General features: G+C 37.7%; 1 protein-coding gene across 1 annotated transcript in view; it reads left to right on the top strand.

The window, feature by feature from the left end:
• The window catches only part of ARID2 (AT-rich interaction domain 2), a 105707-nt gene that overhangs the window by 76688 nt on the left and 2569 nt on the right, over positions 1 to 26450 (top strand). The window contains exons 13-20 of the mRNA XM_005242090.4: positions 2891 to 3025; positions 3519 to 3718; positions 4080 to 6937; positions 14538 to 14686; positions 20177 to 20315; positions 20415 to 20500; positions 24708 to 24831; positions 24915 to 25006. Coding sequence (XP_005242147.2) covers positions 2891 to 3025; positions 3519 to 3718; positions 4080 to 6937; positions 14538 to 14686; positions 20177 to 20315; positions 20415 to 20500; positions 24708 to 24831; positions 24915 to 25006 — 3783 coding nt within the window. The remainder of the gene's footprint in view (positions 1 to 2890; positions 3026 to 3518; positions 3719 to 4079; positions 6938 to 14537; positions 14687 to 20176; positions 20316 to 20414; positions 20501 to 24707; positions 24832 to 24914; positions 25007 to 26450) is intronic.

The raw sequence follows: 26450 nt of genomic DNA, 5'->3' as shown, positions 1-26450 counted from the left end.
CATTGCTTTAAAGAAATAGGAAAGAAAAACCACAACCAGCTTATTCACTTTTTTACAGTTGATATTTGAAATTAGTTGGTTTCTCTCTTAGAATAGAATTTAATTTTTTTTTAACTCTGATCTTGATTTTATTTTTTTAAATTATCAGACAGCATTATCTGTTTCATGAGTGTTTTCATCTCATAATGTGTTGATATATTACTGCACCAATATAAAAGTAATTATCGCTTTATGAAGCTAGGCCCTGCAAAACTCTCATGTGATCATTGTGAACTTCGAGCAGATAAAGGAATGTCAAAGCCTTTTCCATCTAAATTCTCTTACTTTCAACTAATATTGTTGTTGTCAGATATCTAGAGAAAAAACTATTGCATCTGTGGTTCTTGTGGACTTAGGGTGATCTTTCTGAATTGTTTGACTTATGTAAATCTACTCACTTTCCAAATATTTGTATTAATCGGGTCTCGAATGGACCCTTTCACCTCTGCTGCTTCCCAACTCGTATGTTTGTCTGCTGTCTTATTGATCAGACAAGGGTCTTCAAGATAAAGCGGGTAAAATTTGTCAAAGCTTAGTGCTTTAGGTCGTGATTTAGTTTTACTTCCAGCAAAGCTTTGATTGCAAGCAGGAAATGTTGCAGATTCTTGTTGGTCAACTTGTTCACATGCTTCTGTTCACACACTGCAAAGTGTGATTAACGTACACTGCTGAAAGACTGAGGAAATTCACATTTAGACGTCTAACAGATACCTGGAGTTGGAATCACTGCAGTTCAGTGTAGCGATTTGCAAGTTGGTCTCTAGCCAAAGCTAGTTTTTTAGGCTGTCGTCTTAATTTAATGGAGATTCCCCCAACAGTAAAATGAACTACCTTCACCTGCCTCATTTCCAATGAGATTATGAATTACCGTCTGGTGCCACCTTCTTTTTTTTGACTATAGAGAGCACCAGACATCTAGCTTTCAGTAGTAAAATTTGTAGGCGAGGTGAAATGTGCATTCTGTATAAAATGTAAAATAGAAGTTTTGGCTGTTGAAATAAGTATGAGTAGTACTATGCTGCAACTGTGTGGTATCACAAATGGCAGAAAACACTGAAACAAATATAGAGCGTATATGAGGAAGATTTCAAATGCCTGCTTTGTTTGTGATTCTGCATACTACTTCAGCTGTCAGTGTTGAATACTGTTATTTTGTACTTGATTTTCTTCTGGTTAGTCTTAGATGGATATGAACTAGTGAGAAATAAAAGCTAATATCTAGTCCTGAAAATCCTCTTTAAATACTTATTGTGCTGCCAAAAAGAAAGAGGAGGGACAACACAAACTGAGAGCAGAGGAGTAAGCCCCTTCCAAGCATTTTCATCAATGCTAATACGGAGTGCCTTACATTCATGTGCATTTTCATGTATGTTTTAGTCATTGCTTCCTACTGAGAGAAATGGGAAAATGAGTAAATCACAGCAGTAGAATTTAGAAAAAGTTACTATCTCTTGGAAGCAGCAGAAAGACGAGGTATTTAATTTGACCTTCCTGGATATATTATTAGCCAGCTTGGCCTGAGTAGAAGTCCTTGTAAGTGTGTGTGACCACTAGTCACAGTGTGTGACGCTAGTCACAGATCCTATTTCACCATTTCAAGTCCTCAGTATCTTCAGTTTGCTGGTACAGTGTGTCAGTGTGTCAGCCTAATATGACATACCCAACTGGACAGTCATTTGTCTGATATGCTGAATTTAATTAATACCTAGACTTGCTGTTATGCAGCATGATCTCAGTTTTTGTAATAATAAAATGGTAACTCGGCTGCAGGAGAGATGGCATTATATTTACTCTTTACTGATCATGAGAGAACACAATTTGAAGAATGTAATGATTTGATTTTTCTCCTTTGACACATCTAGTTATATTGGGAGTGTAGGACTCTACAAAGGAGAATACAGTGTATTTATCCAAAATGTTAGCACCATATAGTAAATGCCGGCAATTTAGAATATATTTCTATTCTGTCTGAGCCTATATGCTGGTACTGGTATTTCAGCATTGTGTCAGTTATTACTTAGCTCCATTTGCTGCTGGGGATGAACTGCTCCCATGTCTCTGGGTTGGAATAATGGATCTGAAAGAAAAATTAAACTAACAGAAAACATTTCTTTCTCTCACAGCTTCCTGGTTGAGGGTTGGATGGTCTGTGTGTTTGTGGAGAGTCTGTAGGAGATACAAATACTGCCTTTCCCTGGAAATTGAATGTTAGGCAGAACAGGTTGTTCAAGGATTTTATTGATGTCTGTGTAGTGTGGGACTCTAGGAATGAGAGTGTGTTTGTGTGCCTACTCTCTTAGAATCCCAGTTCCTTTTCCTGCCTTCCCACCTCTGTAAGAATAGCAGGGTTGAGATTGCTATTCTATTTCTGGGTTTACTTTTATTTTAAAGTAAGACTGCATTAGCAGATCAGTTAACAAAATCTTGGTTTTGGTACAAATGTTGACTTCTGAGATTTCTGATGAAGAATTAGCCGGCATTCAGTCACCTTTTGCTAAAGTAGAATCATTAAGAAGTAAGATTAGAGCTGTGGGGAGGAGACATCACAAAATCCTTTTTTGGTTTTGTTTCTGAATATACAATAAAGAAGGCATCTGTAGAGACTGTTTTGCATGTTAGATATGTAAATAAGATCTTGCATGTAAAACTGACTGCATGTGTTAGGGTTCCTATGTGTTGAATCATAAGCAGTGAGAAGGCAAAAGTATGGAACAGACAATGTACTAAAATGCTATTTCCATGCTGTTATCCAGTCTCAAAAGTTTCTGTGATACAGACAGAAGTGTTTTAATATCCCTTTTAAAAGTACTCTTTCTATATTTTGCTTCATAGTTTATTTTTTCATCCTCAGGTTGAATGCACATTTTGAAGTGAATCTTGATTGCTCAGTCTCTCGAGCAGAAATGTACTCTGAATACCTCTCTACCTGTAGTAAATTAGCTCGAGGTGGAATCCTAACATCAACTGGATTTTATAAATGTCTGCGGTAAGAGAAAAATTTGTGCAACAATAAAGAAGCAATTGTATGTGCTCAATACTAACCTGTAGCTTTAGATTTCTTTGAGAAAAGATCTGCTGAGTTGAGTTTGAAAGACATCCAGTTTTTGAATTTTAATTGAAACAAATGTTTAGTTGGGTTTTTTTTAATAAAATATTTGAATAAAATAGAATTTTATTCAGTTCTGTTTCAGGATCTTTGATAGGGTCCCTTCTCGGCTTATAGTACTTCTCATTCTTTCCAATGTGGTTTTTGGAGGTATTGCAGTTTCCACTTGGCTTGTATAAGTTCTTGGCCAACCATCTGGTGGAGCCGCTAGTCCACAATGATTAATATTCGGATGCTATTGGAGAATCCTACTATATTGCAAAGATGCAGGCATTAGTGCAGTTACTCTGCACACAAGAGCAGCTACTTAAAAACATTGTAAGAGGGTTGAGTTACTGTGTTTATTAACATAGATTTATGTTGTGTTTGGTAGAACTGTGTTTCCAAATCATACAGTGAAGAGAGTAGAAGATCCAAGTAACAATGGTCAAGCACATATACACGTGGTAGGAGTGAAAAGGAGAGCTATACCACTTCCCATTCAGATGTACTATCAGCAGCAACCAACTTCGTCTACCCCAGTTGTCCGGGTTGATTCAATTCCTGATGTGTCTTCGTCTCCTTCGCCAGCAGGTTCTTTAATTAATTAAATATCAAGTATTCTGCATTGATTCCGAAATGACAATAAAAGACACAAGTTTTTGAAAATAGTTTGAAAGTGTTGAAAGTTGGGGCCACATGTTTTGGTTGATTTTTTTCAATAATGTTAGGAATAGTATTACAGTATGTACTTGCAATGCCATTCTAATATTTGACATGTAAACTTGTCAGTGAGCAGACGAGCCATTGTTGCAGCATCATTAATTCAGATGCAGTATAGCTGAGAAGATGAACTGCTTCAAATAGAATTACAAACTGGATTTAAAAAAAAAATATGTTCATGTGTTTTGAAATAATTTTTACTTCCAAACTTTTACTGTGTTTATTTCAACAGGAATCCCTCATGGGCTACCAAGCGTAGGAAATCACTATCAGAGGACCCCTATTAACCAGTCTTCAACTTTGACAGCAACACAGATGTCTTTTCCAATTCAAGGTGTTCATACTGTGGCACAGACTGTTTCTAGAATTCCACAAAATCCTTCTATTCATACACAGCAGCAACAAAATGCTCCAGTGACTGTTATACAGAATAAAGGTCCGATACCCTGTGAAGTAGTGAAGGCCACAGTAATACAGAGCTCTGTTCCCCAGTCTGCAGTTCCTGTTACTATTGCTGTAGGAGGAGCACAAGCTTCTAACCAAAATCACAGCACTACAGGACAACAGCCGTCTGTTACTGTTGTTAGTTCTCAGACATTGCTTCACCACCAACCTGTAATTCAACAGCAGTCTCCACTGCACGCAGTGGTACCAGGACAGATACCTTCAGGCACTCCTGTTACGGTCATTCAGCAAGCTGTACCTCAGGGTCATATATTTGGCAGAGTACAAAACATACCAGCATGCAGTTCAGCAGTTTCACAGGGTCAGCAGCTTATCAGCACATCATCACAACCTGGACAGACATCATCTCAGCAATCCTCTGCTGGTAACCAGCAACAAGATACAGTCATCATAGCACCACAGCAGTACGTCACAACCTCTGCATCTAACATTGTTTCTGCCACCACAGTTCAAAATTTCCAAGTAGCAGCTGGGCAGGTGGTTACAATTGCAGGTGTCCAAAACCCACCGACATCTAGGGTAGGGTTTCAGAATATTGCACCAAAGCCTCTTCCGTCTCAGCAAGTTCCACCTGCTGTGGTACAGCAGCCGATGCAGCCACAGCAGCAGCCTCCACCACCATCCCAGCAAAGCGTAGTGATCGTAAGCCAGCCAGCTCAGCAAGGTCAAACGTATGCACCAGCCATTCATCAAATAGTGCTTGCTAATCCAGCTTCTCTTCCCACTGGTCAAACTGTCCAGCTGACTGGACAGCCAAGCATTACTCCATCTTCTTCACCATCCCCAGGTCCGGTTACAAATAATCAAGTCCCTACAGTTATGTCATCTTCATCTACAACTCCTCAGTCAGGACCCCCTCCTACTGTCAGCCAGATGCTTTCTGTAAAGAGGCAGCAGCAGCAGCAGCAACATTCACCAGCATCATCGCAGCAGCAGGTACAGGTACAACAACCGATACAAATGCAAGTTCAGTCACCACAAGCTAATACAGGAGTTGGCCAGCCTAACTCTGGTGAATCTAGCCTGATAAAACAACTGCTTCTTCCAAAAAGAGGCCCTTCAACTCCAGGGGGGAAGCTTATACTCCCAGCTCCACAGATTCCTCCACCTAACAATGCAAGAGCTCCTAGCCCTCAGGTGGTTTACCAGATGGCCAATAACCAGGCACCAGGTTTTGGAGTTCAGGGACAGTCTCCAGCTCAGCAGCTGCTAGTTGGACAGCAAAATGTTCAGCTGGTCCCGGGTGCAATCCAGTCCCAAGGGGCAGTACAAACAGTACCCATTTCTAACCTACAGATATTGCCAGGCCAGTTGATCTCAAACAGCCCAGCAACTATTTTCCAAGGAACTACTGGCAACCAGGTTACGATAACAGTTGTGCCAAATACGAGTTTTGCTACTGCAACTGTGAGTCAGGGAAATGCAACTCAAATCATTGCTCCAGCAGGAATTGCAGTGAGTGGAGCACAGACAGGAGTTGGGCTACAGGTGCAAACACTTCCAGCTACTCAAGCACCTTCGGCTGGACAATCACCGTGTACTGCTGCTCCCCCATTTAAAGGTGATAAAATAATTTGCCAAAAGGAGGAAGAAGCAAAGGAAGCAACAGGTTTACACATTCATGAACGTAAAATTGAAGTTATGGAGAATCCTTCCTGCCGAAGAGGAGCTGCAAACACCAGCAATGGGGATGCAAAAGAAAATGAAATGCAGGTGGGAAGTCTTTTAAATGGGAGAAAGTATAGTGACTCCAGTCTACCTCCTTCTAACTCAGGGAAAACTCAGAATGAGGCCAATCAGTGCTCACAAGTCAGTAATGGGCCATCATTAGAAATGGGTGAGAACGGAGCTCCTGGAAAGCAGAACTTTGAACAAATGGACACACAGGAAATTAAAAGTGATTTGAAGAAGCCCCTAGTTAATGGAATCTGTGATTTTGATAAAGGAGATGGTTCTCATTTGAGCAAAAACATTCCAAATCACAAAACTTCCAATCATGTAGGAAACGGTGAGATATCTTCAGTGGAACAACAAGGGAATTTGGATGCCACGCAGCAAGATACTGCCAAAGGTGATCAAGGGGAAAGAATTTCTAATGGGCCTGTATTAACTTTGAGTAGTTCACCTGTTGTAAGCGGTACACAGGAGGCTGCAAAACTGTTAACCCAGCAACTTAGTGGTACCAACACTGATTTACCTAATGGACCTCTAGCTTCAAGTTTGAATTCAGATGTGCCTCAGCAACGCCCAAGTGTAGTTGTCTCACCACAATCTACAGCCTCTGTTATACAGGGGCATCAAATCATAGCAGTTCCACACTCAGGACCTAGAGTGTCCCAGTCTACCCTGTCATCCGAAGTTCGGTCTACTAATGGCACAGCAGAATGCAAAACTGTAAAGAGGCCAGCAGAGGATAATGACAGGGAAACTGTTCCAGGAATTCCAAATAAAGTAGGAGTTAGAATTGTTACAATCAGTGACCCCAACAATGCTGGTTGCAGTGCAACTATGGTTGCTGTGCCAGCTGGAGCGGATCCAAGCACTGTAGCGAAAGTAGCAATAGAAAGTGCTGTTCAACAAAAGCAGCAGCATCCAACCACATATATACAAAGCATGGTCACACAGGTATGTTGCAGTGTTCTTTTTACGTTTATTCTAACTATGATTCTGACTAATACTGTGAAATAACACGGGTGGAAATGTGAATTCAGTTGATACCTCTTGCGTAGTATTTAAAATATTCAGAAAATTATGGTTTCTGTTCTTTCACAGACTAAAGTTCTAATAGTTTGCATACTTTTTCAGTGCCAGTGACAGCAGTGGAATTTAAAATAGTTTGTAGCTTGATAATATGCAGTAAGGAATGAACTTCTGCTCACTGATTTCTTCCTTAAAGGATTAAGCATTCTGAAAACAGCAATGGTTTGTTGTATGGTCTTGTAAAAATGTCAGTATTGTTCTGCATTTTATTCTTGGTCATCATTGGTTATGGAGGGGTGAAGATGTTTTTTGCAAGTTAATCACCACAGCTGCGTCTGGCTTGCTGAAATGAGTTGTCATTCTTGCATTTGAAGGTGGTCTTCAAAGCCTTGCTTCAGGGGTTCACTACAGTCAGGAGAAAGTATTGTTTTGTAAATTTGTTGAAATGTTTATGTTTGTTTATTACAAAATATTTTTAATGTTTATTGATAAAAAAGCGTTGTTTGTTTGGGGGTTTTTCCTACGTGACAGACTTTGGAGAGTGCTTTTTTTTTTCCTGTATCAACTTCTTTTTTCACTATTTGAAAGTTCTTACTCCCTAACACTTCAATAGAAATGAGGTATAGCCATCATTTGTATGAGTATTAATTAGTACGAATAATCGTATTTGAGATTAGTCCAGTCTCTAGAATTTATTTTAGTTTTGTACATGGACAGAAAATCCCTTTCAAAACACCCACATTCTTACCCTGAATAGGAGCAAAAAGAATCGAGTGGTATGTCTGGCAGTCACAGAGTTCTGACTGACCAGAGAGAAGAAATGAAGTCTTGAGTGTATGTTAGTGCATTTTGACCTTGAGGTAAGACAGGTCTTTTATTTCTTATCTTCCTTCTTTGTTTGGTTAGTTGTGGTTTTGTTTGGTTTTTGAGGAGGTGGCAGGTATAGACCTTAGGGACTTAAACAGAGCTAGAACTCAAAATTCAACAAGTGATGGCTAATGCTACTTTTTTTTCTGTGTCAAGTTAAGTTTCTGTTGAAAGCTCTTTTGACTTTATCTAGTTGTCAGAAATCAGGACTAACAGTGAACAAGTTGTTTTTTTGGTTTTTTTTTTTTAAAAAAAACAAAACTGTCACACCACACAGAGTTATGTTCTTAAAATGTCTTTGAACTCACATGTAAGTTTTCCCTTGGGTTTTATCAGAGAGGGATCTGTATTTTTCTGGTATGTTATGTATCATTGTCCTTACTAGAAATTATTTGAACAAAATAAAAATGACTGTTAGCAGCATAGGGACAATGGGCTAAATTGTAGCGTGGCTATATTAGCTATGCCTTGCTTTTTACAGTGAGCGTCTTTAGCTGTTACACAGTTTGAATTTCTGTTATAGCTTTGCTAAGGATTTGGCTGAAATAGAAAATGGTGTGGCTCTGTCTCTGGGATGGAATAAATACTATATGTGGTTATTTATTCCCCGGACATATGGCTGACAAGAATTTTCAGTTGTGTCTCAAAGCCATTAAACTATCAGAGTTTCAGATTTTTGAGAAGAGAGGAGTAATACAGTTAACTTTCATTTGTATTAGATAATGTCATTCATGATAATAGAGGAAAAAAGAGAATTTTCTTTGCTGATAGTTTCTCTTTTATGCTGTCACTAATACCACTATCATTAATAGTTCCTACATTTTCCATTACCTGTACAAACAGAAATATTGCTAGCTGGGTTTGCTGTTCAGTACAAATTTGCAGATCAAGGTAACTTGGTTTAATGTCTGCTCCCATGTAAGTTAGCTCATTCTTCTGTCTGTAGAATGCACTTCCTTCCTTCAAAATTACAGGAATGTGGGAGAAAAGGAGTTAATTAATTTTGATCTTGGTGAGTGATCTGATTTGTTAGCTAATTGCCTTAACCATTACATATGTAATAATACATAGTACAGTACATATAATTACATGTGATTACATATCATGTGTACCATGATAATGCTAAGTACTGATTTATAATAGAACCCGCTTTATAGTGCTCTGTTCAGATACAGTGAACGTTGTAGTTTGGCTTAAGGCTTTTAAGGATCTTTACCACTCCTTTAAAAGTAATGTGTTGGACTATAAACAGTACCAAAATCATCCTGGCCAGTTTTGTGTGTGTTTTGTTTTGTTTTTTTAAATTTTCTTTTTGTTCTACCACCCCACCTCCACGCCACCCAAAAAAATCAACCAAACAAACAAAAGGCAAAAAGCTGCTGAGCAGCTGCAATAGCCATTGTTTCTCTGGAAAAGCAGATGTTACAAGATTTCCAATATTGAGTCTGCTTTTAGGAGTATGTTTAAGATATCCAGAAATACTAAGAATACTAAGATGTAGCCAAATTCTCATGAACGCAGTGTGTGTTTTACTGATTACTACTTTTGAGGTTAGACCCTGTGTAATCTCTTGTTCTCTCTCTCCCATTTCAAGAGTCTTCCCTGTATAATAAGCAGCTTCGTTGTCCTTGACTTCTTGAAAGGCAGCAGCTAAGGAACACTTCTTTCATTTGAGTATCTGCGTTGTTCTATCCACTCTGCAGTACATAATGTATTGGCTGTCTTGCAGAAGAAATAGGGGAATGTGGTTCTTACTGCAAACAGTGTAAAATTTATTATAAATACAACCCAATGGAGAAGAACTGTGAGGGACAGGGAATAAAGGGATATTAGCTATGGCAAAATTACATAGCTGCTGAAGCTGTTAGTGAGTGATTTCCTGTTTGCTTGTCATCTTAAAATTTTATTTTAAACCAGAGCTTGTATTACAGAGAAGTGAGAAAAGGATAGAAGAAGAAAACTTGTAATAAAATTAAAATCCAACAGGAAGGCTGGAAAACGAGATGCAGAGGACAGAAGAGGGAGGAGAGTATTGCTTATGCAACTACAGCAGGATTAGTTGTCATGAACGGCAGAGAGGAGAAAGGAACGAACCTTGAACTGAAGATCAGGAAGGGCAGACAAGTAGGGGAGGAAGGGAACAGTGACATGAAAACTAAGGAAAGCAAGAAAAAGAGTGAAATAATCTTTAAGGGAATGTAAAAGTTAGGAGATTATTTGTTTCGTGGTATGAATGGTAGTTTGAAATGGGCTGGTTTTATATAGTTGAGGGGAAAAATGTTGATTTAAGTGGCCTACTAAAATAATGAAAACTGTATACTTGCCGTTTATGGGACGCCCCATGTAGTGCTATCAAAATCCAGTTAGGCAGGTACAGGTATCATCTGTGTATAACCTGTGACTATTCCTCATTAATTGTACACCTCAGCAGAGCTCATTGAAAAACAACTACGTATATACTGGCTTTAAAGATTTTTCTCTTTATTTTTTTGCATTTATATAAAGAATTGGGTTATGGGTATATAGGTTATGTCACAAGAGGAACATGTGATACACACGATGTTGTAATTTTTCTTACATCACCGTCTGTATTTTGTAAGCTCATGAAATGTACTCTGAGAGGAGACAGAATTGGCACTTCATTAACTTCCTTTTATTTTGGTGTTCTGTGTTCCTGGATTATTGCTTTTTTGAGGCATTGTGGTGCACCAGTGGATGAAAAAGAAAGAAATGAGCAGTTATCTACCTGTACACTTTCTTTTCTTTTCTTTTCCACTTTTTCTTACTCCTCTTCAAACATCTCCAAAACATTTGTTGAACATAGCCATGTTGGTTTGTCCCAGTTGGTTTGTGTTTTGAAGGAATGCTCTGATGTCACACCAAGTTCCTAGAAGTGTGCAAATGTGATTTAAGTTGCTTTATCTGGCTTTTAAAGTAATCACTTCCCTGCTTATCGATGTTATCCCCTCATAAACAATGCACACCCATTTCTTTTGAGGCTGCCCACTTGAAACATGCTTGTGTGGAAATTCAGGTGGCAAAACCTGTGAGCATTGCCTTAACTATTTGTGCCTGCTCTCTGTTGATTGGGAAGCTGAGAATTACTATGCACCAGAAAGCAGGTGTGAAGCTTCAGGAGGTGTAATTCATTCCTAGCCACAGAGCAAATGAGTTTCTCAGCTGGAAGCACTGAAATATGGAATCTCTATGCTTTTATTGCGCTTCACTTTTGATGCACACTGTTGCAATGAGACTTAAACTTCAGTAATCTAACAAGAAAAGAACATTTTTTTTTTTGTGCCTACGCGTCCACCTGACCCCTTTCTCACACTCAAATCCTGCTATATTCATTTTCAGTTTATAGGTTACCTTTTTGTGGATGTTCGTTATCATGAAGCTGAAAATAAAATTTTGCAATTCCAAACTGTAAATCCTATGATACTTCAAAAAATACTTTTATAATAATGATTTATTATTGAGTTAAATGTATTTACTGTGGAGTGCATGTACTAATGGTGGGAGGAAAAGTGCAACATAATGCTTTGAAAGCTGCACATGACTCTGTATGTCAGCAGGACCCCTGTCACAATGGGATGCAGTGTGTACTCTTGGTGATGGCACAGTAGGCCTTTTAAATAAAATGGGCAGGTGTCATGCTAAAATAGCATTATTCATTAATAAATACACAAAGGGAATGTCACCGCTGATTTTGTGAAATGGTGGTGGAGGCCATTTCTGGCCCCAAGGCATAGAGTTTGTTATTCTTACCACGCAAGCAGCTTGTGTGCCCAAATGGAGGAGCTCTTGTGCATAAAAATAGATTAGTATCTTTTGTAAACAGTCCCTTCTAGGTATCGGGCAGCTCTTAGCTTTAGTCTTAGTTTTCATGACTATGTCAGACACCTCTCCACCCAGCCCTAAATATCTCAATCTAAAGTCACCCATTCTAGTTATGAAATCTCCTTTTGCGTATTGAAAGTAGGCTGTAATATCTGTTCTCTTAAGTAGACTGTACAGGCATTAAGTGTTTGTATTTATGTAGTTTTACGGAGTTCAGTGCAAACCATGCTGACATAGATGCTGCTGCTAGAGGTACCTTTCAGTCCCGAGATCCAGTGAGATCTGTTTTGCAGAAGCACTAAGTGGTGCCAGTTGCAAATCATATCATGGAGAAGTCTAATCTGATTATAAAAAGATGTCATGAAGTGCTTTCAAGTATTGGAGTACTGGGTGTTTGCTTTCTTGAGGAACCTGGAATCCTTAATGTTTTTGCTAGAGGAGGAAATTTAGTGAAGTCTTTATGCCATGGGGAAATCTTTTTCAATGTTACTTCTCCCAGAACGACTTTATTAGAAAAAATGAAATGTCTGTCATAGTTCTCTATGTTAAAGAAATAAGTGAGTTTACATAATCGCTGTCTGTCAGTACTCTAAACAAAGTAGCATATAGCAAGTATTTCTAGGTACGTCTCCAGAAAAAAGGAGTTTTATTTCTGAAAAAGACTATACCTAATTTTAGTGATGGCCTGTGTATCATGCGTTACTAAATTGATACATGAAAATAGAGGAGGGAAAAAAGCAGTATTTCTGATCTCTTGAATAAAGAAAGGAAAGCTTTGAGGTGTTCAAACACAGAACTTAAGTTTCTAAAATAAAAAACAAATGTGTCTTTGCTTTACCTGTTGATTGTAAAATACAGTCAGCACAGTTGATAGGCAAGCAATAGATCTGACTTAAAAATAACATGAAAGTTGTAACTGCCTAATGCTACAAGTTTGAGCAAAGCTATACTTTGTAGTACAGCAGTAATAAGAAAATTCTAAACAACAACAATTATTTTACACATTTCAATTTATCAACTTTGGAAAAAAGATTGCAAAACAAGCTACCAGTGACACTTGATTATTTTACTTTCAGCTTTACTTTAAAAACACCTTGTTAAAGAGATGTTGATCTTAAAAGGCTCCACTTGTGTTTACCTTTTGATATATTGTGAAGATTCATTACCCAATCTGTAAAATAGCCTAGAGATCTTTAAAGTCTTTGACTTTAACATCATTGCTGACTTCAAACTAATTTGTAGTTAATGACTAATGGAGTCAAGAGTCCTTTTTACAATTTTTCACACTTGTAGATCACTGACATTATACAATAGTTGCGCTGCGTTCAGGAGTTTTGCTGAGTGTTGTCTTATTTTTGTCAGGATTTATGCTTGGACATGGGAAGCATATTGGTTTTGATCAGGCTTTTTTTGCTGTTATTTTGGTCATGTTAATGTTGTATGATCTGTGATAGTTATTAACTTGTGTGACTATTAGTCCACAGTGCTGAGAGAGCAACTGGAAGAAAACATAAGATCAATATGCAAATGAAATGTTAAAAGTTGTGCTTAACTGTTTGTTTCTTTACAGTTAACATCTAAAGCTATTCAGTTAACAGAGCTGTAAAGATGTAAACAGAGTGTGCATCATTTGAAAGTGCTGCTTTTATAATATTCTTAAACACAGACTTGAAAGTAGTTTTGTTTGGTCTTTTTAAAATGTGTTACATTCTTTTCTTCCCAACTGTTAGAAAAGGAATGTTAGGACTTCATTCCTAGATAATACTCAAAAGCTTAAGGGTTTTTTTATGGTCATCATCTTCATAAATGTTTTGTTGGCCAGAGCCTTCCAGGAAAAAAGAGAAACAGTATTCTGACAAACACTCTTCTGAAATAGGAAGTCCAGTGTTTGGTATCTGTTGTTCAGGGAAAAAAAAAAAAAAAAAACAAACTAAAAACAAACGACGACATATTTTGGCTTTGGTTTTATTTTTTTTAGGTCACTTTTAACAGCAAATACAAATTATCGTAAAATAAGTTCTTGTAATACTGCAAGGGAGCAAGGGGAACATCCTTTTCCTTTCTGAAATGTTTATATTTCACTGCATAAGAGTTGTATGGCATGTTTAGGCATTCTGGGCATGTCATGTTCTATTTAAAGGTACATGAGCTGGCTGGTTTTACAAGAGCTTGAAGAATTATATAATTTGCCAAGTTTTATAAGAGAAAATGGTGTGTCATGGTTTGAGCCTGCTGGTCTTCAATAGTGTTTCTTAAGCATTGTTCAATTTACTTTTTCTTACACACTGTAATACAGGCTGATATGTACTAATGCAGCAGTTCAAGAATTCCACAGATGCAGCACATAAAAACCATTTCATCAAAGGGCATAAAGCAGTTTTAGATGTATCAATGCTCATTTCACTTCTTCTAGCAGTATTTTCTCCGACATTTATATAGGAAAGCAAACTACTCCCTGTACTGATGATACTGCAACCCCTTGAGCTTGCATGGTTTTGTCTTTTCTTAAGAACAAATAAAGCCTTTGCAAAACAGTGTTAACTTTTGCTTCACTAGTGTCCCTGAGAAATTCCTTTGCAGTCATAATTCTGTATTTAATTTTGGGCATAAGGTTTAGTAATTTGAATATTAGAAACTCCTGCATAAATACTATGGTGTGAAGGTTGTATGTCCTTCAAGTTACTGTGTCTGTTTAAAGTGTTAAAATCTGAAAACTTGTGGTAAAGTTTAAAACAAAAGTTTTTTAAACAAACAGTAAAGTGTATGTGTATCCTGGAAATAAGCCCTGTTTTAAACTGTGGTTTAACTTCTTCTACAGAGCACACCTGCAACGTCGATACCAACAGTGCAAGTACAGGGCCAGCAGATCAATTTGCAGCCGCCTTCGTACACTGCAGCAAGTCAGCATGCAGAGCAAATGAAAAAACCTGGACAGAACTTCATGTGTCTGTGGCAATCTTGTAAAAAGTAAATGGCTCCTTTATTTAACTACTTTTTACTAATATGTAACAGATGCTTGTATATAGAAGGTGATTTTAAAGTTCTATCCATTCTGTTTCCTTAAGTTATGTTATACTTTGTCAGTGGGGAAAAGAAAAAGTGAAAAAAAGTGTTGAGGAAGCTGAAGCTGAGATGGGGGAGTGCAAGACATTTAACTGCTCTCAGTTATACATCAGAGCATAACATGAGGAGTATGTGGCTTTCTTGTAATATATTGATTTTTCAGTAATAAAATATTGTCATGTAGTTAAGTTGAAAAGAAAAAAAAAATCCTAGCCCTGAAGCTCGTTCTCTGTGTTGCAAATAGTTAACTGTATTCCAGTTACAAATCGTGTCTCAATGTTTTCTTATGTTTTCAGCTTTTAATCTTTCTTGTGTTTCCAGTTTTGCAAGGGCAGGGTGTTGTACTTGTGTGTCTTGGTCAAAGTCTTATTTAAATTATGATTAATTTTAGTAATTATGACACCATTTGTGTGCCACAGGACTCCACTGTCACAAAAGGAAATAAAAATTAACTTAGCCTTAAGACTAGACAGCAATGATTAGATTTTTTTTTTTGATTTGTCGTTGTGGTCCTTGGACGAGAGAGGAGTAAGCTAGCAGACCTTTGGATGTCGGCTTATAAAAACATAACCACCATAGTTACCAGTATATATGTCTTGACACTAATTTTTAAAATAGGTTTGTGAGTATGTTTAGTTTTCAATGAAGGGTGCGGATTGGTGAAACTAAGGTAGTTGTCAAATAGCCACTTTGAAAACAGTGAGAAAAATTGCGTACCATTTAGGATGGGCATGAAAAAGGGTGAGACAAAGCAAAGGGAGCCTAAAGACAAGCTTATTTGGCAGAAAGTTGATGTGTAGACATTCAGAAAATTGGGATGGAACAATGGAGAAGTTTGAATGTTTGCAACTGATGGCGAAAATGAGGCATTTGAACAGAATTAGAGGAATACTGAAGGACAGTTAATCTGTAGACCCCTGAAGCTGTGATTTTTTTCTTTCATTCCTTACAAGGAATAGGACTCTGACTGGTACTGTAGAGATCTGGTGCTTTTTAAATCATTGCCCTGTTTTCACCTTAAAAGTGCTTTTTTGTTTCTTAGGTACTTATCTATGCAAGAAATACATTAAGGTTTTACTTACTTTTTACTAATAATTATAACCATAGAGCCATACTCTACTGGCTGCACAATAAATGCATGAACTCCTGTGTTGGTACAAAAGTGGGCTGTACTGAGCTGGAAATGAAAAGTTGGGGGGGGTTTGAGCAGAAGCCTTGCCTATTTATACCATCTTGGAGAGTTTGCTGAACTACAGTTTTGAAGCATAAGTTAGTCACCAACTTTCTTCTATGTCTAAAGTTATGTAGGATGAGTTGTGTAGAGTTGAGGTGACACCTAACCATGGAACAAGCTGATACCACATGTGAACTAGGGTGTGAATATATCTTGGGGCAGGAGGAGAAACAATACTCTTATGATTGCCTTACACTATCGGTTTTTTTGTAATTATGTCTTAAAATCTTGTTCCAGTAAGTTTTCCAGAGGCTGAAGTTAAGGGCTATGGGGCCCATATTTTACAAGTTGATCTCAATGTTTTATTTTCAAGATACTTCTGTTGCTTTACTTTCTCCTGTCATTACTTACTGATTTTTGTTCATGGTTAAATTTCATTATTTTCAGAAGCCTTCAGATTTTTGCACATGGGTTGTAATCCATGTGACACACAGCTCTTGTTCTTATGTTTTCTCTTGCTGTTAAAATACTTACTTCAGTCCCAGCCTAAAAACAGTTTAGATAAACATTATACTCGGCATTCTCTGCAGTAAAGAGAGAACCAAAATTTTAAGTTAGCATCTTACTCTAATGTGTATTGTTATTCATATTTCTTCAACAGCCTGATTAAAAACAGGAGTATCAAATCTCTTGTAGGCTTCCTGCTTCTAACAGACATAAAGAAAAAAAAGAAAAATCTGGACTTACCACCTGTTACTGTAACTGTTTTATTTCTAGCTCTGGGTTTTGGCTGTTTTTATTGAGTTGTTTAAACAGGAAACAAGATTCTTTTGAGTGGGTTGTTAGTCTAAGTGAACTTTGCCTCCACTGCTTGGTTTCATTCGTGATTGTGTAGCAATCCCCCCCAGCAAAATTCCCGCCCAGGTATTAAGCAGGCAGGTTCATCATAGTAGAATGACAAAACAGTGTTTCTTTCATGGTGTTCACAGTTAACCGGCAAGATATGACTGGAGACAAATTTGAAACAGTCATTTGCAGCTGTTTCTCTATGCGTGTTTTTTAGCTTAATTCTCACAACATCTTAGCATTGAGTTTGCCTTCCAGGATGTATTGCAGAAGGCAGTGAAAGCCTTAAAAAACATTTTATTTGGAATCAGAATAAATATGAATAAATAAAATAGTACGTTCTTTTCCTACCTGCTAACCTGGCTGCTTCAGTCAGCAACATTCCAATGGTGTGGGTGCGGGTTCTGCTGGTTTGTTGTTTAGAGCTGAATTAGGAAACATTATACCAAGATTTTGAAATAAAATGCAGCAGATTTAGTGCTCCCTGAAGACCACAACCAGGTCAGGCCCAAATGTGCAAACAGTTTTAGTGATTGGCCTGTGGCAGATGTATTTGGGTTTAGTATCTGAAGTGGAAGTAATACTCTAAAAGGTGTCAGTCAGTGTGCTACTTTGCATTGAGGATGTAACAGAAAGTAGGTGTTTTCCTTTGAAGTTCAGCTGTCTGCAAGTACCACTAATTATATTCAGCTTAATTTAAAAGCTGCTATTTTGTTTCAAGGGTAGGCAGGAGATGTCTGCTCTTGAATTGCTGTGTATTTAAAAAGTGAATTGGAAATGCGATTGAATCTCTGCTGCCTGTCAGGTCAGCTACTAGTTTAATGTTCTGTTCAGCAGCTGAACAAAATAATTTAGAAATTAAGTGGGAAACAAGAGTCTAGACTGAACTGACCATATTCTCAGTACTTAAGCTTTTTTTTTAAAAAAAAATATTTAGTTGTTTCTGTAAGGAAAAATGGTAGTAAATTTGAATCTTCTTAGATCAGTGATTGAAGTATAACACTGAATGTATTACACAGTGAATGAATCAACATAGCTGACATAGCTTTATTTTCATAAAGCCTTGCCATGTTGAATAGAATGTTTTAAACTACATTTTCGGTTTCACTTATGCCATGAAATTTGTCATCCGTGCCAGGAATTACTCATAAATATGTTTGTGTCAGGCTTAAGTTTACATACTGACTTCCCCTTTATTGTGGAAAGACATGTTTTTGTCCTCTGAAACATCAGCTGTTGAGCCGATGTAGTTGTAAAACTTTTTTTTTTTTTTCTCCCCCATTTCCTACTACGGGCTTTCTGGAACAACAGCAACAGGCAGGTATTTCTCCTTCCCAGCTTCTCTTCAGTAAGAGCTGGCTGGTGTGGAAAGGATAAATGATTAAGAGAGTAGTATTTATTGCCTGTGCAGGTGATTACTGGATTACAGATGGTTATTGCAGTAGGATTTATTTTGTAACTAAGACTTGTCTCTGGGTGAAATTAGCTCTTTGACACCTTTATAGGTTCAGGTAACAGTGTCTGTACGCTTAGGCCCATGTATCGATTGCAACTATGTTTGCCTAGTGGATGCTATTGAAATGAGTAGTAGGACATGGAAGGAGATGGCTGGACCAAAGCACCTACTGATCCGCTATTCATATGCTGAGAGCAGCGAACCTGTCCATAAATGACTGCTGGAGGTTTAAGATGTTGCTTCATCCCTGGCTGCTTGCTGAAGTCTCTGATGGGAGGTCATCTCCCTCTTGGCACTGTTCAGCCCAGTGAGTTCAGTCAAACACCTTAACACAAAGACTTTGCTGGTCAGCTGAAACTAATATACTGGCAATGTGAACCAGAGCGGCTGAGGTGGTTGCATGTGTCTCCTTCAGTAAGACTGCTGCGCCAGTGGCATCTGTCCAGCACGTGTGTGAAGACAGCTGGTGGTAATGACTTCCCAAATGGCAGCAACTAGGTTTCTAGACCTCTTCTGTCTGAGCCTTAAGTGGTTGTTGATGAGCTAGGTTAGTTGTATTGAAATAAATTCTGAGCAGCGAAGTCTTTTGTTTATTTTGGCTGTTTTTTCTCTGTTGAAGTAAGGGATGCAATTTGTAATGCTTGAGATATGTTTTAAGGTGTATCTAGACTAAAAAAACCCACCCAACTCTTTGAGTCATTCACTATTTTAATTTAATATTTTTTGAAATATATCAGATGGTAATGGAAAATCACTATATATAACAATAAATAAATAATTTTGACTATGTGACAGTTTGAAAATACAGATCTAAGGACTGTTGGCTCATTAGTATTTTGAGGTGGCATTCACAGTGAGTCGTAACTTTTCTACCACTTCTGAAATGGAAGAAAGCTCTTAGCAGGCTGAGCTCACTGTAAGGCGTGTCACATCTTTGCTTTTACCAAATAGAACATCCAGAAAAAGAGTATTACAGGGCCAGGCATAGGATAACTTCATCTTTTCTATTGATGCAGAAGCACTTAATTGCTTTGGAGCTGTAAGCAGACAAAGTGCTTAGTTTGACGTTTTGAAAAGTAATTTTCATTCAGTGAAATACTGGAACAGTTGCCCAGAGAGGTGGTAGGTGCCCCATCCCTGGAACCATTCAAGGTCAAGTTGGATGAGGCTCTGAGTAACCTGATTGAGCTGAAGATGTCCCTGCACATTGCAGGGGGGGTTGGACGAGATATCTTTGGAAGTCCCTTCCAGCCAAAACTATTCTGTGACTCTAGGACGTAAAAATTGAGATTTAAATGAAGATGTTATAAAGGGTCACATAAGTGACGTTTTTTGACTTCTCTGTACATCAGGAAGTGATACCTAGCCATTTCCCCAATATTTAGAATTCAGGTGCTAAAGATCGCTGATTTTAGATGGATCCCTTATTCCATCAGTTTTGGTAAGTGTGCGGTATTGAGAGCAAATAGGATGAATGGTGTGCATCTCTTTTTTCCCAGTTAGAGTTTTAAATGGGGTCTGAGTGTGACTGCCAGTAAAGAAGGAAAACAGGAAAAGGAATACACAGAGCTTGACTTTTTTAGTTGTTTATAGTATATTGCTGTATTTTGCTTATATTGCAGAGAATGGATTTGTTGGAATTAACATGCATTATTTCTTTGGTAAAGTAAAAACAGGAAAACAGAACCATGATAATTTCAATCGGATTTGACAAAATAATAATACAGTTTATTGGTAGCTCACTCGTAATATGTGTACATGCTTTTCCTTTTAAAATGTTATGACTTTTCACTTATCAATGCATGTCTTGTTTTAGAAAGTAAAAATGTTTAACCAGTATGGGTTTATGCTTCTGATATTTGCACTTTACCATCAACTGGGAAAAAACCCTTAAGCTCCCCTCCCCATCTTTTTGTAGGTGGTTTCAGACACCATCACAGGTTTTCTATCATGCAGCAACTGAACATGGAGGAAAAGATGTCTACCCAGGACAGTGCTTATGGGAGGGATGTGAACCTTTCCAGCGGCAGAGGTTTTCCTTCATTACCCATTTACAGGTGCAGATTTTCTTTCACATGTTACTTCAGAAAGTAGTAGGTATTCCATGATAAAATTTCACACACCTTTCTCACTGTTGTTCTCTTTTCCCCAAACAGGATAAGCACTGTTCTAGAGATGCTTTACTTGCAGGATTAAAGCAAGATGAACCTGGACAAGCAGGAAATCAGAAGCCTCCCAATAAGTAAGAGACCTGAGCCTCATTAGCAATAGAGAAAATAAGAGAACTAGAAATTACTGGAATAATTTGTGTATTTGTAAATTGGCTTAAATAAGTGAAACTCTCCATCTGTAGAGTCTATAACAGTGATCAAATTTGAGGTCCGTTACAGTAAGATGAAATGGGGAAAAGAGGGAATAGATTCTCACGTGGGAGATGTGGTTACAGTTGCCATAAAAAGAACAGGTAATTCTTTAAGGTATGTGGGTCAAAACTCTGTGATGAACATTGTTCTCAGCATATTCTCCTGATTTTTACCCAACTGGACAGCATTTTGTAACTTCTGTTGTAACAGGAAAGTGCTTGTAGTCCAAATGGAAAGTTATTTGCTGTGTACAGTTCAGCTGTTTCATGCAGCTGAAATGGATTGTCTTGTAGCTCGCTGTATTCCTTCCAGTTTTGTAGTCTAAATTTGGGCTGATTGGTGCAGGGTCTCTTGTAACAAACTTTCTTTTAAACAATCAAACAAGATAAACAGCAGCACCTCTGAGTCTTCTAATTTTATGCTGCCACCTGGAATCAGCTTTGGCTTTCCTCTTCCCCAGAATTATTTCAGGCATCTGGAATTAATATTGGAGAGCACAAGTCTGTTGCTGTGGGGTTATGGGGATGGTTATGTTAATGTTGGAGTTATTCAGTGTTCAGTTACTTGTATAAATGTATTAAGACTAGGTCTTCGTTAGTAACTAACTGGAGTGTCTGTTGTAAGCTAAAGACATCGTCAGTGGTCCCAGGCAGGTTTTTGCAGTCTGTTCCGTGGCTAGTTAAATTACTACCAAGCTGCTGGAGGCAGCAGAGAAGCTGGATATGAAATCTGAGAAATCTGGTTTGGCAGTCCTTTTATTTTTTTAAGATAAACTTCTTCTTAACATACACTTATAATTGCTTTATGGTGCCTTGTTTCATTACGCTGAGCAACATTCAGACCTCTGAAAACCACAAAATGAGGAATGATGGTAATGTAGTTTAAATACGTGGTAAGTGGGAAGCATAGGGCTGATACCATGTACTAGCATGAGGTGATCCCAACTCTGCCTTTACAAAAATGTTCCATCACACAGATAACACATCCCATAGCTATGTGTCCTCACAGGCTGCTTTAAAATTGGCACAGGTACTCATATTAGAAAAAAAAATTCACACATTCCCTCTTCTAATTGAGACTATGATATCACAAGGTAGTAAGGATGTGATTTCGGAATACAAGTTGAAATAAGAGCAATCCACTACTCAAAGTAGGATGTTTTGACTCTCCCTGCCATCTGTTCTTCTTGTGGCTGTGCACTGCTTATAGTAAGAGAACTAGTTTTAGTTTTTGTCTGATTGTATGGTAAATCAATTCTGTTTTTAAAAAACTAATTATCAAAAAAGTGGGTTTGCCAGGTGAGTGGACTGTACACGCTTTAGTCAGTTGAACACCAGTATGAGAGGTGAGCTGCAACAAGATCAAAGGATGAGACCTTTCTCTTTCAGGACTCGCAACAGTTAATACACTGAACTGTTTCATGAAATGATAGAGCTTCCTTGTCTGTTACTTTTACTCTCTTCTCTCATGATTCTGTTACTTCTTTTTTTTACCAAAGAAGAAATCAACGGGAGTATTTTGATTAAGCAGAATGTGTAACTCTGTGGCAGTGCTGTAAGATTATGTGGGTTATGTTTGCACAACTGAAAAGATCATCTAGCTACACGAGGAAAATGAGACTTGATAATTTGCTTTCCAGAATCAGTGACTTGTCAAATGAAACCCTAAGCTTGCTCCAACAGGTCACCTCAAGCTGGCTTACATGGTCGTGTCTGAAAGCTGATTTACAAGGTGTTGGCTTAATTTACTTTTTGTTGAGTCTCAGAAACTCGTCAGATATATCAGCATACCACTGATAGTCCATATGACTAAACTCTTGCATAAAGCTGAAAGAACTTAAAAAACTGGTGCTGAGATGAAGCATGTGTTAAGCTATCAAGTTTTAGGCATTAATTAGGCTAACTTTCCTGATTAATCCCTTGCCATTTAGTAAAACCACACCTGCCTCAGAGAGTGCAGACAGTGTTACTGGTGCTGGAAGTAAAATCTGTGGCACACAGTGTAACATACAAGAACCCATTCTCCTAATCATCGTTTCTGTCTATCATAACAACATACATACTTGAAAAAATCTGTAATGGCTCTTGCTGGAAGAAGGTGGACAAAGTTAAGCTGCATCACAGAGTTGGCTGTGTACCTCAGTTCTGTATTTCTTTGCTTTTAAGGTTATATTATATTAACTCTTCCTCTTCTGGTTTTCAGAGGTAGCTGAATATTACATTCTGGAAGCTCAGGTAGCAGTAGCAATTAACTGTTTGACTGTATTTGAATCTTTTTGGATTCATGTGAATTTTTTTCTTTGTTGCCACTGAAGCAAAGGTGGTAGCCTGAGCTACCAAAAATATTCTTCATGCACTGTGGGAGTGGGGCAGGAGATAACTTCAAATGACAAGATGAATGATATGGTTTGAAGTTAAGCTGATAATATAATTAAAGAAATTCAAGAAATCTAGATGTTTCTTGAGGGAGGTTGTTGCCCACAGGCACAAATCAGTCTGCCTGATGTCTCAGTAACTTCTATCAATTTTTTTTCCAAAATTAAGAAGAGAAGGCAATCTTTTCACATCTTCCTAATTTCTTGCAGTTATCCCTTTTCAGTATCTCTAGAATCAAGGCAGCAATACTTCAACTGGCTAAAATATAGTATGGTGGCTGTTGAAGAGAGACATTCAGAACAGCCTCCATTGATGAATCCATGTTCTTCTCAATATAAGGGAAACAAAAATGTTCCAGGAATTAAAATTGAAGATGATAATTCCTTTACTGTGGTACTCAGTCTCCTATAAACATATTTCATTGCCCAGCAGTTTCTTAATTTAGCCCCTGCCCTTCTCCCTTTCCTTTGTATAGGCTTTCAAACCCTTATTTCCATTCAGAGGAAGATGACAGTGTGATTATGAGCTACGTTTTTAGGGAGGAGTCTGTCTGTTATTACTTCTTAATTTTCTGTTTTGTGGTTTTAAACCACTCGTATGAACCTTTTTCTAATTTTTAACTAGGTTTCCATGTGTTAGAATTTCAGGTTATGAAGAAAGTCTCGCTGAAGAGAGAATTCAACTTTTTGTTCTTAAAATATTCGCTTACAGTGAAAGATGCCTAAATAATACTCTCATGAGCTTTCATTTAAAAAAAAAATGGAACATTTACATTTGATTTTATGCTGCCCTTGTATGTAAGCACTACTTGCACTTCTAATCAGGTTCTACTAGGGTATTAAAAGACTTCGTAATAACATTGTTAAATATACCAAAGTGCATTGATACTTTTCACCATCGATAGTGCAAAACTATCTTTTGAGATGCATCGTAAGTCTTATTACATGAAGATGCATATGTATATATTCTAAACTCTAATCGTATGAGTTAATTTCAAAGTTTTATATGAAATACAGCTTTGACTTCAGTGTTAATACTGAAAATGGAAAATTTTCTTCTGCTATGTTTGTTATTTGTACCAGCTTTATGAAATACGCTACTGAATTTATTAATCTGTCTGAAGGCTGCAGATAATTGGTTTTACAAATGTTTGATCTCATTTAACAATTAGATATTTTATGTCTTAGTTCATAACTTAAATCATGTTACTTTTATATTACTCCTCACTAACCGCAGTTAATAGGTATCTTACACTGTCTTAGTGTTTAATGGTCCCTATGAGCTGTATAAAGTTTTAAGTAGCTATATTTTAAGGACGTTCTGTGGCCAAATCTCAGATGACATTTGCATAGATGCTATCACAGTTCCTGTGAAAGCCTGTCATTTCAAATAGCCACTTCCTGAAGCGTACCTATGTCATTAGTGCAATATATTACTTTTCCCTCACAAATGTCATGGGTGATGAGCAGTACTTCTTCAAGAGAAGTGTTTTTTCACATTAAATAAAGCCTATGGCTCTTTGGAAAGCTTTGCAATAAGGTTTATCTCTGTGGAAACAAAAGGCTAATCATATACCAGCACCAAGTATTAAAGGATCTTCGTGTGTCTGTTCAGATAGGTTAAAGAATTGTAAAATAAATTTTCAGAGTTGTTAATCTTGTAGAAAGTGGTGCAAAGCTTATTTTTATTAATTCTGTCTTTATTAATGTAGGCAGCCAGCTGCAGGGGGTACTGCCTCTACTCCCAGAGCACAGAAGGCCATTGTGAATCATCCGAGTGCTGCCCTAATGGCATTAAGGAGGGGATCAAGAAACCTTGTCTTCAGAGATTTCACAGTTAGTATTGACTCAAGTATTGGATAGTAATTGTTGCCTGCTACTACAGGGCTTTTACTTTTTTTCTCTCTTTATTTTTGTAGGATGAAAAAGAGGGACCAATAACTAAACACATCCGATTAACAGCTGCCTTAATATTAAAAAATATTGGTAAATATTCAGAATGTGGTCGCAGGTAAGCATTGTATAATTCTTCTGATACCAGTGGGCATTGCTGTTTCAGTTATTTTAAGTACCAAACAATAGGCAGGTTTAACCTGTCCTTTAAAAAAAATAAGTGTATTGACTACAGTTTCTCTATCAGTTCTATACTGTTTAGTTCCCTACATAAATGCTCACCATCATCTTACCTGTGACAGTATTTGTGATCCAGCCTTTTGAAATGTGTCTGGTGAATTTGACAGGTTAATGTTTTGGAGACAGATGAGAAAGACTTTGCTGTGAGTCTGTCCCTTTTCCTCCTGAAGGCAGTACTGCGTGACTCCGAAAATTAATTCTTCTGCCAGCAGCTTCCCATTGGCAGTACCCTTTTGCCTCAGTGTGAGAAAAGGGCAAACGAGCTCTTAGGAACATTTTCTTAGGCTGTGGAGTGACACACAGTTGCGTTCCGTACTTGCTGTGTCTCTGTTGCTTTCCCCTCCAAACTTGGATTGACTCTCATAAATGACTCTGTCAGGTTTCCTCGCGCTTGTAGAAGATCCTTCAGGAATCAAATAGACCAATACTGACTTGTGGTACTAAGTAGGAAATTTTCTTTATGATGCAGAAGGAGTAGTTGTTACTTACTGTGACAGTAGTCACTACACATGCTGCTTCTGCTTTTTCCAAGAACTTACAAGCTGAGTGTTTTCTTGGTTTTGTTTTGCATTATTTCAGCTTCATCATAGCGGATGTAATAATTTTTAATAAGAATCTATTAATTTTGTCTCTTTCTTAAAGATCTGTCAATAGGGAGGAATTTCATAGTTGTAGTTCTAAACAAAAGTTCCGATACTGGTTATAGAAACCCTCCTGCTGTCTTCAGCTACCTAACTAGGGGTTGTAGTGAAGACAGAGACAGACTTCTTGGAGAGCCTGGTGGAAAGATGAGGGGAAATGAGCAGAGGTTGCAGCAAGGGAAATTCCGATCAGGTATCATGGGGGGTGGGAAATAAATATGAAAATCTCTCTCTCTCTCTCTCTCTATATATATATATATATCTATATATATATCTCACAAGAGTTGATTGAACATGGTAACAGACTCCCTAAAGGGGCTGTGCAGTCTCTATCCTCTCAGATATTCAAAGCCCAACTTGATATTTGTGAGCAGAGTGATCTAGCTAAGGACTTGGACCACGTAACTTCCAGAGGTTCCTTTGTAACCTTAATTAGTCCATGATTTCCGTATTCTCAGATGTAAGAAATCTGTTGAAGTTTAGATCTTTAAAGTATTAACTAAGTATTTTTATAGCACTTTTCTAATGATTCATTCTGAATATTCTTGCCTTTTTCAGTGTTAAAAACCCACAAAAAGTTCCATTAAGTCAAACATGGAACAAGTTTGATAGTAACTTTACTGTTACTTTACTGCATCCTTGGCTCTTTTCCCCTGCCCGCTCCATGTAAATATGTATTGC

The sequence above is a fragment of the Falco peregrinus genome, chromosome 6 (genome assembly GCF_023634155.1).
Source record: "Falco peregrinus isolate bFalPer1 chromosome 6, bFalPer1.pri, whole genome shotgun sequence".
Classification (NCBI taxonomy): domain Eukaryota; kingdom Metazoa; phylum Chordata; class Aves; order Falconiformes; family Falconidae; genus Falco; species Falco peregrinus.
The sequence above is the reverse complement of the archived record's forward strand: the minus strand, read 5'-3'. Positions and strand labels throughout refer to the sequence as shown.